The sequence below is a fragment of the Nelumbo lutea genome, chromosome 3 (genome assembly GCF_056320005.1).
Source record: "Nelumbo lutea isolate HS-2025 chromosome 3, American lotus-T2T, whole genome shotgun sequence".
In the NCBI taxonomy this organism is placed as follows: domain Eukaryota; kingdom Viridiplantae; phylum Streptophyta; class Magnoliopsida; order Proteales; family Nelumbonaceae; genus Nelumbo; species Nelumbo lutea.
In genome coordinates this window covers 49,877,192-49,891,956 of record NC_142686.1, presented here as the reverse complement: position 1 = coordinate 49,891,956, position 14,765 = coordinate 49,877,192, and the positions used below count along the sequence as shown (strand labels likewise).

At 39.4% G+C, this 14,765-nt stretch overlaps 2 protein-coding genes across 2 annotated transcripts; one reads left to right on the top strand and one right to left on the bottom strand.

Annotated features, from left to right (window-relative positions):
* Positions 1–401: 401 nt before the first annotated feature.
* On the bottom strand, positions 402–1,475 carry LOC148864877 (putative WRKY transcription factor 21). The gene is made up of 2 exons (XM_088980946.1): positions 681–1,475; positions 402–603 (listed from the first exon to the last, which is right to left on the bottom strand). The coding sequence occupies exons 1-2, from the start codon at positions 973–975 to the stop codon at positions 425–427; spliced, it is 474 nt and encodes a 157-aa protein (XP_088837072.1). The 5' UTR covers positions 976–1,475; the 3' UTR covers positions 402–424.
* Positions 1,476–11,651: 10,176 nt separating this feature from the next.
* On the top strand, positions 11,652–12,326 carry LOC148864876 (uncharacterized). The gene has a single exon (XM_088976342.1). It carries the CDS (start codon positions 11,652–11,654, stop codon positions 12,324–12,326), a length of 675 nt encoding a protein of 224 aa, XP_088832468.1.
* The last annotated feature ends 2,439 nt before the right edge of the window (positions 12,327–14,765 follow it).

Below are 14,765 nucleotides of genomic sequence, written 5' to 3'. Positions count from 1 at the left end.
ATTTGTATTGCAACCCATAAATCCATGATTTAACAAGTTTCTAAGTCATTTTCCATTCAAAATTTTCAAAGCATAATTTCCATGGAAGGAATGAAAGGCAACCAAAGTGCAACCTATAGAGTTAGGTTTGCTCAATTTAGCAATTAGCTTTTTTTTTTTTTTTTTCATTATCATTAGTTTACATTTTCCTTCAACAAAGTCAATACCAACATGCCTCCCCGTTTATTGAAAGATTTGGCAATGGAAATATCAATTCCATCCAAAGTTGGAAATACAATGGCAGTAATGGAAAGATTTGAGGATTTGACACATAAGTCCATTATCTTCTCCTAAGAACCAAACCTAAATAACCATCCAAACCTAACAGGCAACCATAATTTCAAATGGAAAGTCGTCTAATATGAATCAAACTTAGGGCCAATAACTAGTTAACCACAATTATACACATCAAGATCATCAAGCATGTGGGAAGAAGGTAAATATACCTAGGATGTGGAGAACCCTTGATTGGCTTCTGGGCATACTTCCTCCATGAATACTCAGCAGGAGGGATATCCGCAAGCTTGTTACTAATGATAGGAACCTTGATGGACTTCACCCTTCCTAAAAACAGAAATACTGGATAGCAATGAATATCGACCAATCACTACCAAATGGAAATATATGATTGATAACAAAACCTGACATCCTCTTTGAGCAATGGCATCTACCACTGCTTCCACATTTCATACTGCCATCTTCTCCTCTACCAAAACACCTCCTCTTGGGGGTCTGTTGTGAGTTCCGGTTGGATGATTGCGTTGCCCTGATCAAATGGAAAGCCTTTACATCCAAGTTGGACACAGTACCATCCATGCTCAGAGATGAGATGAAAGATCTGTTGGATGACATGGTGGTCGTACAATTAGAGTTATCAAACTTGAGGTTTATGCTATTGTTGCTCCTACTAAACATCACATCGGCTTGTAATTTCATCTGTTGCTACTGAAGCTGAAACTTTTGTTGTTGCTGCTGATGTTGGAGGATTGATAGTGCGTTGGTGGCGTTTGCTGGGCAAGTGGAAGAGGATTCTTAGAAGCAGAACCTAGTTCAAGTGTTGGGCTGTCCATAAATATCTTATAGGGAATTTGTGCAGGGTTCTTAGCTGCTGAAGCTATAGTGTCCATCTCTCGAACAGGGCTTTTGGGAAAGCTAAGTTGGAGGGAGAGTTGCAGAGGCTTTACTGAAGAATCTGCTTTAGGATTTGGATTCTCTAAAATGATTTTCTGGGGGAAAGGGGATTGACATTTCTTCAGTCTTTTGACCCTTACAAGACCCAATCCAATACCAACACTCAGAAGGGTCACAGACCCTTACGAAGTCCTTACCCCGACTTATCCTAGTGCTACTCCTACAACAGCTATCTACTAGCAAGACTACTGTAATAAGGATTACTTTCCTTCGCCGGAGTCCTTCTCTGCTCCTGGGTCCCATACCAGTTCCTATTGAGTCAGATGTGGGATTAGTTTCAAATTTCATATCATAGATGTATATAAAAGAAATTTCTAGATCTAGAGTCAGATTCATGTACAGCCGATTCTGTAATAGCGGAAGCGGCTACGAGTACTCAAGCAGTAGCAGCGGTAATGACTCCACCATCGGTTATTGCTACAACAGGACAGTAAGAAAGGAAAACTGCGAAATGGCTAGCAAGACAGGAAAGCAGTCAATCCAGTGACGAAAGGCACTAATAACATCGGTTACTGATTCAATCACAGCTTCTACGATCAGATTTGCAGCGGCATACCTTAGAAGCCTAGTAGGGAAATCATCATAAATTTCCAAAATCTAGCTCCAATGGATAGATTAACAGAAACCCATTTGAGGAAAAAACAAGAACCCATATGGACAAGGAGTAAATGCTCTCAAAATCTTCGATTCATACGAGGAAGAGATTCCATTTGCAGACTGAGATAAAGGTGGGCATATTCAACCGGCTATGTTAAAAACTAACCAAGAAAAAGAAAACCCGTATGTGGGATTAACCATTGAACCAAACACAACTAAGTGCGCGTTTATGGATAAGCTGTTATTTGTATTTTTTTCACTTTAAATGTTTATTTATACTTTTTTAAACATTTCTACCTTTTGTCATATGGTTGGGTTTCACTTTAAACACTTTTTACTTTCCACCTCAAATTAATACCCATTAAAGAGTGTTACATCAGCATTTGGTTTAAATAAACATTAGGGCATTGGGGGAAACAAGAATTTGATGTTTCCCCAAATGCCCCATCCATAAAAATCGAAGCGTTTCAGTTTTCTACGGTGAAACCAAACAGTTGTTTCATTTTGCTTCATATGCAATAAATGATGCTTATCCATGTGCTTGGTTCTGTGGGCATTTATGGATAGTCCATTTATTTGTAATTTTTCACTTTAAACGTTTATTTATACTTTTTCACTTTAAATGTTTTCTATTTTTGTTGTTTGGTTGGGATTTATTTTAAATTTTTTTTACTCTCTACCTCAAATTACCCATTAAAGTGTGCCACATAATATTTGGTTTTGAGAAATGTTGGGGCATTAGGGGAAACAAGAATTTGAAGTTTCCCCAACCGCCCCATGCACAAAAATCAAATTATTTCAGTTTTTTACCATTTATTTGATAAATAGTGAAACCAAACAGTTGTTTCATTTTTCTTCATATGCAATAAACACCAATGCCTATGTGGCGTTGATGTTGTGACGCTTTTTCAATAAACGCCCACAGAATCAAACACAACCTAAGTATGTGTTTGGTTCCGTGGGTGTTTATGGATAGGTTGTTTATTTGCCATTTTTCACTTTAAACGTTTATTTATACTTTTTACTTTAAATGTTTCCAGTTTTTGTTGTTTGGTTGGACTTAGCTTTAAATGTGTTTTACTCTCTTCCTCAAATTAATACCCATTAAAATGTAGCACATCAGCATTTGGTTTCAAGAAATGCTAGGGAGTTCGAGGAAACAAGAATTTGACATTTGCTCAAATGCCTCGTTCACAAAAATTAAAGAGTTTCGGTTTTCTACCATTTATTTGATAAGCGGTGAAACCATTTTTGGTTCTATGGGTGTTTATGAATAGGCTGTTAATTTGTACTTTTTCACTTTAAACGTTTTCTATTTTTTTTGTTTGATTGGGCTTCACTTTAAACGTTTATTTATACTTTTTCACTTCAAACGTTTCATATTTTTGTTGATTGGTTGGATTTCACTTTAAATGCTTTTTACTCTCCACCTCAGATTAATACCCATTAAAGTGTGCCACATCAGCATTTGGTTTCAAGAAACGCTAGGGCATTGGGGGGAAACAAGAATTTGACGTTTGCCTAAATGCCCCACCCACAAAAATCAAAGCGTTTTAGTTTTCTACCATTTATTTGATAAATGGTGAAACCAAACAGATGTTCCATTTTGCTTCATATGCGACAAACGCCAACGCCTATGTATGTATTTGGTTTTGTGGGCATTTATGAATTTGTCGTTTATTTGTATTTTTTCACTTTAAATGTTTATTTATACTTTTTCACTTTAAATGTTTCATATTTTTGTTGATTGGTTGGGTTTCACTTTAAATGCTTTTTACTCTCCACCTTAGATTAATACCCATTAAAGTGTGTCACATAAGCATTTGGTTTTAAGAAACGCTAGGGTGTTGGGGGGAAACAAAAATTTGACGTTTGCCCAAATGCCCCACCGCACAAAAATCAAAGCGTTTTAGTTTTCTACCATTTATTTGATAAATTGTGAAACCAAACAATTGTTCCATTTTGCTTCACATGCAACAAATGCCAACGCCTATGTATGTGTTTGGTTTCGTGGGCGTTTATGGATTGATCGTTTATTTGTACTTGTTTACTTTAAAAGTTTATTTATACTTTTTCACTTTAAACATTTTCTATTTTTGTTGTTTGGTTGGGCTTCACTTTAAACGTTTTTTACTCTTCACCTTCGATTAATATCCATTAAAGTGTGCCACATCAACATTTGATTTCAACAAATGCTAGGGCGTTGGGGGAAACAAGAAGTTGACGTTTTCCCAAACACAGAAATCAAAGTGTTTCAGTTTTCTACCATTTATTTGATAAATAGTAAAACCAAACAGTTGTTTTATTTTGCTTCATATGCAATAAATGCCAATGCCTATGTGGCACTAATGTGGTTGCATTTTTTTAATAAACGCTCGCAGTCCGTGTGTTTATGGATAGGTTATTTATTTATACTTTTTCATTGTAAACGTTTATTTATACTTTTTCACTTTAAACGTTTTTGGTTTTTGTTGTTTGGTTGGACTTCGCTTTAAACATTTTTTACTCTCCGCATCAAATTAATACCCATTAAAGTGTGTCACATCAACATTTGGTTTCAAGAAATGTTGAGGCATTGGGGGAAACAAGAATGTGATGTTTCCCCAAATGCCCCATGTAGAAAAATCAAAGTGTTTCAGTTTTCTACAATTTATTTGATAAATGGTGAAACCAAATAGTTGTTTCATTTTGCTTCATATGCAATAAACGTCAATGCCTATGTATGTGTTTAGTTCCGTGGGCATTTATGGATAGGCCGTTTATTTGTACTTTTTTACTTTAAACGTTTATTTACACTTTTTCACTTTAAATGTTTCCTATTTTTGTTGTTTGGTTGGGATTCATTTTAAACATTTTTTTATTCTCTTCCTCATATTAATACCCATTAAAGTGTTGCACATCAACATTTGATTTTAAGAAACATTAGGTATTGGGAGAAACAAGAATTTGAAGTTTCCCCAAATGCCCCATGCACAAAAATCAAAGTGCTTTAATTTTTTACCATTTATTTGATAAACAGTAGAACCAAATAATTATTTTATTTTGCTTCATATGCAATAAATACGAATGCCTAGGTGTTACATTTTTTCAATAAATGACCACGAAACCAAACAGCTCGCTATTTCGTTACAACAGTGAAGAAAAGAGAACATGAACAAACAACAAAGCAGAAATAAACCGTGAAACCCAAAATTCTTCTTAAATGACGTTTGTGAGATTGAAAGGTGCGAAACAGATGGCTTTGCTCTCAAGAGAATTTACACAGCAATAAGGAAAACAAAAATAAATTTCCATCTTTTTAGTAGTAATTAAATTACTTATTAAAATAATATTTATAAAGAAGAAAAATAACATAGGAAATGATAGATTGGAGAGAGAGAGGAGAGAGAGAGGGGAGGAGGCCAGGAGGGTTTAAGGGAGAAAAAGGGAAGGAATAGTGTGTGCATTTAAATACGATGCACACAGGAGTAGTCTTTTCGGAAGGGAAACTGTCGTCTCTATCACAGTACAGATCTGATGGTGGGGCCCAATCAAGGCCTCATTATTCCTTTTTTTTTCAATTTTTATTTTTATTTATTTTCTCTTTCACTCACTGTTTGTTCATCAAAATCTACACTGATGGTGGGGCCTATTGAAAGACTCCAGTGGTGAATAGTGGTGGTTCGCTACGCGTTGGGGGGTTACCTTAGGCAGATTGGACACGTGCCCTGAGATATGTTGATTTTGCAGCTTTTGTGGCGGATGAGATTATGCCAACCAAGCGCCGATTGAGTTCTAACCGAAGCTTCCTGGGTCCCACCTGCTCAGTGTTGATTGGACTGATAAAATCGTTGACTTGATTGGAGACCGCCCAACCGTCCTCTTTTTCTTTTATTTTTCCAGAATAGAAATTAAACAAAAAGGATCGTTTACTATAACATCCCCTATAATTTCATAGATTTACTATCCCATAATTTGTATTTTACTAAAATATTCTTTATAATTTATAATTTATTTAATTAACCTAACTTAATATTTGTATTTTAATAAATTATCATTTTCCACTTTCATCTAATAAAATGTTGATTAAGTAAATTGATTGCAAACTATGAGGGATGTTTTAGTAAAATACAAACTATAGGATAGATCTTAGTAAATTCATGAAACTATAAGGGGTGTTTTAGTAAATGATTCTAGACAAAATATGAAGAAAAATTGTTAGTTGGGCAAATTGGCCAAGCTTTGGCAAATTCGTCACTTTCTATAATATAATATTATTAAATGCTGAAAATACCCTCGTTAACTAACAACTCTGAGCCAAGGTTTTAAAAACCGACCTGAAAACAAAATTTTCGGATTAGTGGTTTGACTGTCCAAGTTGAACGGTTTGAACTGGTTACATTATTAGGGCAAATGTTAGTCTTTTTGACTCTTATGTAATAGTTTTTTATGAGAAAAGAGTGGCTATGGTTGTCAGGTAAAGAAAGAAGAAGAAAAGAAAGAAAGAAAGTAAAGAAAGAAGGAAAGAAAGAAAAAAAAGAAAAGAAAAAAAAAAAGGAAAGGAAGGAGAGAAAGGAAAGAAAGAAATGAAGGAAGGAGGGAAGGAGGAAGAGGGAAGAAGAAAGAAGAGGTTGAGGAGGATTCAACCTTCACCAGTGATGATAATGGCGACGGCAACGACAAACAGTGATGACAATAGAAATACTAATCTCAAATCTGGGATCTGATTTCTTTCCAATCTCTAGCTTTTTCAATCTTCTTCTTCTTCTTCTTCTTCTTCTTCTTCTTCTTCTCTTTGTTGTATATGGGATCTAGTGATCTCATATTTGAGATCGTTCTTCTCTCACTCTCTGTTGTATTCACGAACCACTGTCTGGGTCGAAAGGGTTGATGGTTCAACCGCCCCAATCCGTGGTTATTTGACCAAATCAACGGGTTTTGGCCCAGGAATGGATTAGGGGTGAAACAAAACTGATTGCCTGGACGATTTCTGCGCTTAACGGTTCGACCGTCCAGATCAACGATGGTTCAAAAACACTACTCCAAGGGCCAAACTTGTTTTTATCTATGGCCCGCTGAATTGGATGCGTGTTGATCCATTTAAAATCCGGTCCACACCTCGTCCCATTGCTTGACTTCCTTTTCTTTTTCTTTGATTAACTGTTTTTCCTGAAATCTGACCACTAGCATAAAGCATTTTGCAGTTTCTTTTGCATTGACTGCAATCCAAAATCGAAAACCGCCCATATGACCATTGGTTCAAACTCCCATTACAAATTTTCCCTCCACATTCACCACTATTTTGAGTTGCTGGCTGGCCCACCACTGACCCAATTGCATCAAGAAAAAAATTTCCAAGATCATGTGGCTAGGATTTCTCTCTCTCTAACTGAATTCATTCTACTTTCTCTCATATGAAGTCCTAAACTCCATGCCCACTTCTCAAAGTGGATCCACCTTACCTTACCAACCAATAATATCTAAAGTGATGTGGGTCCATATATTGCTTAGTAGACTAAAACCATCATAACCCATCAACCAAGGTTGGTTGGTCTAAATCAATGCCAGAGGCCATGGTCATTTCCATAAATAGATTTGTTTTTAGCTACACCCTTACTATTTTTGATTGATTCTCAAAGTGAGGCACCCTCATTGGCCCTCACCCCACAACAATAACAATAATTCCAGACTATCCTGATATAGACCGGGTTGGCCTATGGTCTACGCCGGCCCGACCTTGACACATCATCCCCTCAAGGTTGCTTAGGTAAGTAGGTTTCACCAGAAGAGACTGACATCATGCACAATTGGTCAAGCAATTCTCGTTATAAAAGGTCATTTTCCAATTTTGGTCCCAGCCATCAGCTCTTAGGAGGGGTAGACTTACATCATGCACAATTGATCTAAAAATTATCATTATAAAAAGCCATTACTCAAATTTACTCAAATTATCATCATAAGATACCCTATGTATCAGTTTTCAAGGCCATTGATATTCTAAATTAAGGTTTTAAAAACCGATACTGAATTACCACCACTTTGGTCACAAGTTTCTGGGTCACTGTTTTGATTATGTGGTTTGAATGAACGATCTATACCAATTTAAAAAATTAAAATTAAAATAAAAAATGGCCAAAAATAATTGTTTGAGTCAAATGGAATGACAGTTTGACTGTTCAACTCAGCGGAAATCAATGGTTTTTGGCCAACGACTAAGTTAAGGGTGAAACAGAATTGGTTGAAGATTAATTTAGTGATTTTAAATGTCAACAGATGTCATATTACCGCTGTGGTGGCGGAAGACAGGGTAGAGAGAGAGCAAGAGCGAGAGAGAAGAACCATCGCCGCTGCAAGTCAGTGGCAGGAAAGAGAGAGAGAGAGAGAAAGAGAGAAAGAGAGTGCAGCGGCAGTGGAGCTTCCTTAATTCACAGTGAGGATTTGATTCGATTTACATGAAAGACAAAAATATGTAATATTAAATTTTTTTTAGGGTATTTATGTCTTTTATGCACCTCTGAATTAGGTCTGAATGCATTAAGCAACTTCTCCGCCTCTTAGAAATTAAGATTTAAAATCCAATTTCAAATCTATAATAAGAGATAATACCAAACAAAACATCTGAAAAACAAACTTTTCAGATTCAGACATCTAAAAAGTGCAATCAAACGCACCGTCCCATTACTCTTTGCAATTAAATATTTATTTGAAATAAAAAAGTAAGCAACATAAAGTGTTTTTTTTTTATATATTTAAAGGGATTTTTAATTAATTAATATTTTTTTGGAAATCCCATAAAGTCGTTGTTCCTTCACATTGAATTGCCATTTGGCAGAGCAAAGGCGTCATTCTTTGACACTAGTTGACGTTTACCCTAAAACTCGATAAGCATTTTATCTTTAATGACAAAACTCCCTTAGTTTCTAGTCACATTTACTAACATACAACTTGATTTGCTTAGAGCTAGAGGCTTGAAATTGAATAGGGAGTTTGGGACCAATTCACTTCCTAGTTCCAACTCTTCCTACTTGTTGAATTGCTTAATCAAATCAGAGAAAACCTTTCAATGCATGATCAGATAAATACATGAGGTGAGAGAGAGAGATTTGTTGATGTTCTCAATCCCAGAGGCTCCTATCAGAGTTGGTGGGTTTGGGTTCAGGCCTCCATTATGAAGAAGACAAAGCACCAATGGTTGTCTGTATTTTGTGGGCTTTGGGGTTCACTTTAGTTTGGCAAATGAGATAGGTTTTGATGAAGGAAGATTTGGCCCGACCTCACTGTTACGCGACACGTGGTAGAAACAATAGCTCGACAAAAGGGGCCAAGCCTAAGGCAGGAACAAGGGGACACCAGCGGACCGAACTCCCTACGGGGGGCCCGAACTCACCCTTTTCCCAAAACCAGAGTAATCCGAACTGGCCAACCTTGTAACAGCTCGGGATACATCTCGCCGAACTGACCCACCTTGTAACAGCTCGGGATACACCTTGCCGAACTGGCCAACTTTGTAACAGCTCGGGAAACACTTCGCCGAACTGACCCACCTTGTAACAGCTCGGGATATACCTCGCCGAACTGGCCACCTTGTAACAGTTCGGGATACACCTCGCCGAATTGACCTGCCCTATAGATACCTCCGAGCTCAAGAGTTCGCCTCGCTCAGCACTCTGCATCACCTTCTGGGCACCAAACCAAACAAGTCGTACCATGCCTGACACTGAGGAAGTCCGTGCCCGAGGGCGCCGCACCTGACTGACTTGGGATCTGACGTTTGGCGGCCGCACTCTAAACGGCCACCTGCCACCGCCACTAACACCGCCATCTCCAGTTAGAGAGATGGTTAGGCAGTGACGGTTCTGTACCGGCAGAAAGGACGACGGCCGAATTGACAAGCACAAGGGTAATCATACCCGACCTGACAAGGGCCACGGGGCGAGTGCACGAAGTGATTATAAGAGCCCCCTGCCCCCAACAAACAAGGTATGCAAAACTTTGCGCTATCTGGTATTATCTTGCTTTTGAAGGATTCTAACTTGAGCTTCGGAGCCGCTACACCGGGTTCCCCCGGAGCTTCCTCATCTCCTCCGTTTCAGGTTCCTTGCTACCCTGTTCAGAAACAAGGTCACGGACAGCTAAGACCGGCCGGATCGCGCTCCATCAGGTTTCAAGGAAAAGTCAGCTGATGACCAATTGATCTCTCTTTACTTTTTTTGGTTACTTCAAAAATAATGTTTCCATGAGCAATGCTGTTGGATTGTTGCTACTTATTGGAATCCTCCCTCTAAAATAATTGTCATGACCCACTTGGGAATTGAGAATTGAGATCACTGACCACTTTATTTAGTGTTAAGCCCAATTTGGTTGGTTACTAGCTTACCCTAATTTGTACCAAACAAACTACATCAGTTCTCTGCCTGAAATTAGCTAGAATCAATCAAGTCATGAGTTGACTCACTGGAAGTGGTATTAATTGGAATTGTTTCCATTTAATTTTGGTGTCTCATTTTGATGTTTTGATGAATAAATAAAACAGGCTTCTTTCTCATATGTGGCTTTGCTTGAAATTGTTGGATTCTGAATTTTTAATCCAATGAACATGAACCCAACTTAAAAAATCGAAGAAATTTCTTTTGACTACTTAAGCAACAAGGTCAATTTCTGTTGCGTGAAATGTACAATTAGAATGAAAGGTCAAATTTCTGAAATAAAAATGGGCCAAGCTTAGACTTAGAAATGATCTGATTCATGAATGCTTCTTGACTATTTTATTCATCTTTTGAACCCCATTTGGTGTTAATCAATTTATGTGGGTTAGGAAGGCAAACTCCTTTTATGAGGAAATTAAATTTTTGAGATACTTGAGACTGACCTAACAAGAAGAAAGAGTGACAAAAGCAGTAAATATCAAGTAATTCTTAGAACTTTGATTTGAGAGAGAGAGAGAGAGAGAGAGAGAGAGAGGTATAACACAAATTCAAGGGATTGCTTTGAGAAGCTCTGGTGCTGGCCATACTCTGCCATTTCCATGGGATAATGTTAGGATGTACATGTATTTAATGCATGTAGACGTAACATGATTCATGAATGGATTTAGCACAATTGGGTCATTGACTTCATTGTGATAAATATTAGATATTCCTAATATGTGGGTAGTATTGGCGTGAGCTGTAAAACTAGGGGATATCCCTTAAATTCAGGGATAAATCTCATCCTATGTAACTAGGAGAGGTAGAACCAGAATTTATGTATAATTAGGAGATGTTTGTATTATGAGTATATATATTTCTCAACCCCTGCAGAGGACGAAATAAGAAAAACAGAGGAAGAGTTTCTCATTCTACTCGAGTTATCATGGTATCAGAGCATACCGATCCGTGATAAACTCGACGATATGATACGCTGTGAAATCTTGATCGCCGGCAGAGGCTCCATCCGCTGCTATTACCATTGCAAATCCCCGTCGCTACGAAATCTTGGCCATCGGAGGTGACCGCTGCTATCCCCGCTGCAGGTTCTGACCGCTACGAAATCTTGGTCGCCGGGAGGTGACCACTGCTATCTCCGCTACAGGTTGTGATCGCTGCGAAAACTTGGTCGTTGGGAGGTGACCACTGCTATCACCGCCGCAGGTTCTGATCGCTGTGAAATCTTGGTCACCGGGGGGTGACCGCTGCTATTACCGCTGCAAGTCCGGCGGTGGCTCTACCCGCTACCATTACCGCTGCAACTCCAATAGTGGATCTATCCAGAACTATCAACCCCACCGCGGACCCCGGGTGGTTGGCTACTATTACTGTCGTTGCAAGACCGACAGGTGCTACTACCGCTACAACCCACTGATAATCATGTCTGATTCGGAAACCTCAGATCCGTTTGGAGAACAACGACATAATCCTACTCTCACTGAATTGACCACCAGAATAACTGAACTCCTGCACAGACCGATCTCAACTGTAGAAACCTCCGCCGCTCAGATCGGTATCAAGTTAGACGGCACCAACTATGCCCTTTGGTCCCAAGTTGTTGAGATGTATATATCTGGCAGAGACAAACTGGGATATATTAATGGAGAACTACCTCAACCTCCACAAATTGACCCAACTTTTCGAAGGTGGCACACTGATAACACTATTGTCAAAGGTTGGTTAATTAACTCCATGAATGTATCCTTGATTGGTAACTTTATTCGATTCTCTACAACAAAGATGGTGTGGGATTCTGTGGCTACCACGTACTCTGATGGCAGTGATACCTTGCAAGTATACGATCTTCGGCGCCGTGTGACCCGCTTGCGCCAGTCTAGAGGGTCTCTTGAAAAGTACTATAATGATCTCCAAGGACTGTGGAGAGAAATTGATTTTTTCCGTCTGAATCCGATGGAGTGTGCGGTGGATATTCAACGGTACAATACTCTCCTTCAAGAGGAGAGAGTGTATATCTTCCTGGATGGCCTTGATGACAGACTAGACAAAATTCGGGCAGATGTACTCCAAATGAATCCGTTTACCACTATTGAATAGGCTTACCCACATGTTCAAAGAGAAGCTATCCGACAGAGGGTCATGATAACCGGCAACCATATTGAAACTCCAGGAGCAATTTTGTCCTCTAAAGGTGTTAAGACTGGGCAACCTACGCCCTCTTCAACGATCTCTCTACCTGCAAGCAGCGAAAAATCTGGTACGTCCTCTAAATCTCGAGCATCTTCTGGTGGTACTAAATGCTCTCATTGTGGCAACTCAAAGCATACCCGGGAGAACTGCTTCAAGCTATATGGCTATCCCGACTGGTGGCATGAACTCCAAGCTCGGAAACGCCAAGACAAGGCTGAAACCAGTGGTAAGGCTGCAACAGTTACAACAGAATCTCAAGTCTCATTCGCACCACAGGGAGAAGTTCACCTCTCGGATTTAGGTAACAATCTTCCCAATAAGACCATTGACAACAAGGCATGGATACTTTACTCAGGAGCCACTGACCACATGACCTATGATGCTAATGACTTTTCAAAGACTTCACCACCAAGATGGACTACAATTACTAATGCCAATGGGGCAATCTCTCAAGTCACAGGAGTAGGCACTGTGACTTTGTCACCTGCTATATCCTAGAAAAACACCTTGCTTGTTCCCTCGCTCTCCCACAAATTACTATCTGTTAGTCAAATCTCCTCTGATCTGAATTGTGTTGTGCTCATTTATCCCACTTTCTGTCTTCTTCAGGATATTCTCACCAAGGAGATAATTGGGCGTGGTACTAGGCGACGGGGGCTCTACTACATGGATGATCTTAGTATGGGTCAAGCACATCATACACATCATCAGGGTAACACCAAGGAACAACAGATTTGGATTTGGCATCGCCGGTTAGGACATCCATCATTCAGTTATATGAGACATTTATTTCCGAAGTTATTTTCAGATATACAACTGCATGTTTTTCAATGTAACACTTGCATCCTAGCTAAGAGTCATAGAACAATCTATCCCTTAAGTATGAATAAAAGTCAAGTTCCATTTGCTTTGATTCACTCGGACGTGTGGGGGACATCCCCAGTGACTACAGTCTCTGGATTCTGATGTTTTGTAATCTTTATTGATGATTGCACTCGCATGACATGGTTATATCTGCTAAAACAAAAAGATGAAGTGCTGACTGTCTTTCAATCCTTCCATATAATGGTGAAGACTCAGTTCAAATCACAGATTCAAGTACTTCGATCTGATAACAGCGGGGAATACATGAATCAACGGTTCCAAAATTATTTTCGGGTCCATGGATTACTTCATGAGACTTCATGCCCCTAAACTCCACAGCATAATGGCATTGCAGAAAGGAAGAACCGGCACATACTCGAAACTGCTCGCACCTTGCTACTTGGAGAACATGTACCTAACCGACATTGGGCTGATGCTGTTGCTACCGCCGTGCACCTCCTTAACCGAATCCCCCACGGGTCTTACAGTTTAAAACACCATTACAAGCTCTTTCATCTCATGTCTCATTGCCCTCTGTTTTGATGATTCTACCTCGAGTTTTTGGTTGTGTGGCGTTCGTGCATCTACATCCAAATCAACGTACAAAACTGGATCCACGGGCAGCTCGATGTATATTCTTGGGGTATGCGTTACACTAGAAAGGGTATCGATGTTATGACCCAGTCACCCACTGTACCTATGTTACCATGGATGTCACCTTCCTGGAATCTGAAACCTTCTACTCTCATTCTACAACCAATTCTTCTCTTCAGGGGGAGAGTCAAAGTGAAGAACAGAACTAGTTTTTACTCGACTGGCCGAATACGAGTGCTTTAACAGAAACGGTGGTCAATGAAGCAACCGGTAAAGCACCTATAGAGACTACACCAAAAGTATCTACAAAGACCTCAACGTCAGCATCGCCTTTACCAGCAGAAGAAGTAGAGAGCCCAACCTCGCCAGTACCGGAAAGCCCACCCCCTGAGGATATCCCAGAAGCACGTGAAAGCATCCTTGAGGTAACCTCCCCTACCACTCCTTCAAGCTCTAACGATACTTCGGTTGGCTACACCTTACCTTTCAGGCATAATCGTGGCAAACCGCCAAACAGATATTCTCCAGATATTGAGGATAGAAGGACAAAGTATCCAATTGCCAACTATGTATCAACGAAGAGACTCACCAAACCTCTAAAATCGTTTGTGCAAGAATTGTCCTCTAATCATATTCCCACTAGTGTCCAAGAAGCTTTGACAAACCCAAAATGGACTTAGGCCATACAAGAAGAGATGGAGGCACTACTGAAGAACAAGATATGAACCCTAGTCACCTTGCCTGAAGGGAAAAGACCAATAGGGTGTAAATGGGTATTTTCCGTCAAATACAAGGCAAGTGAGGCAGTCGAGAGATACAAAGCAAGGCTGGTCGCAAAAGGATATACCCAGACATAGGGTGTAGATTATCAAGAGACTTTCTCCCCAG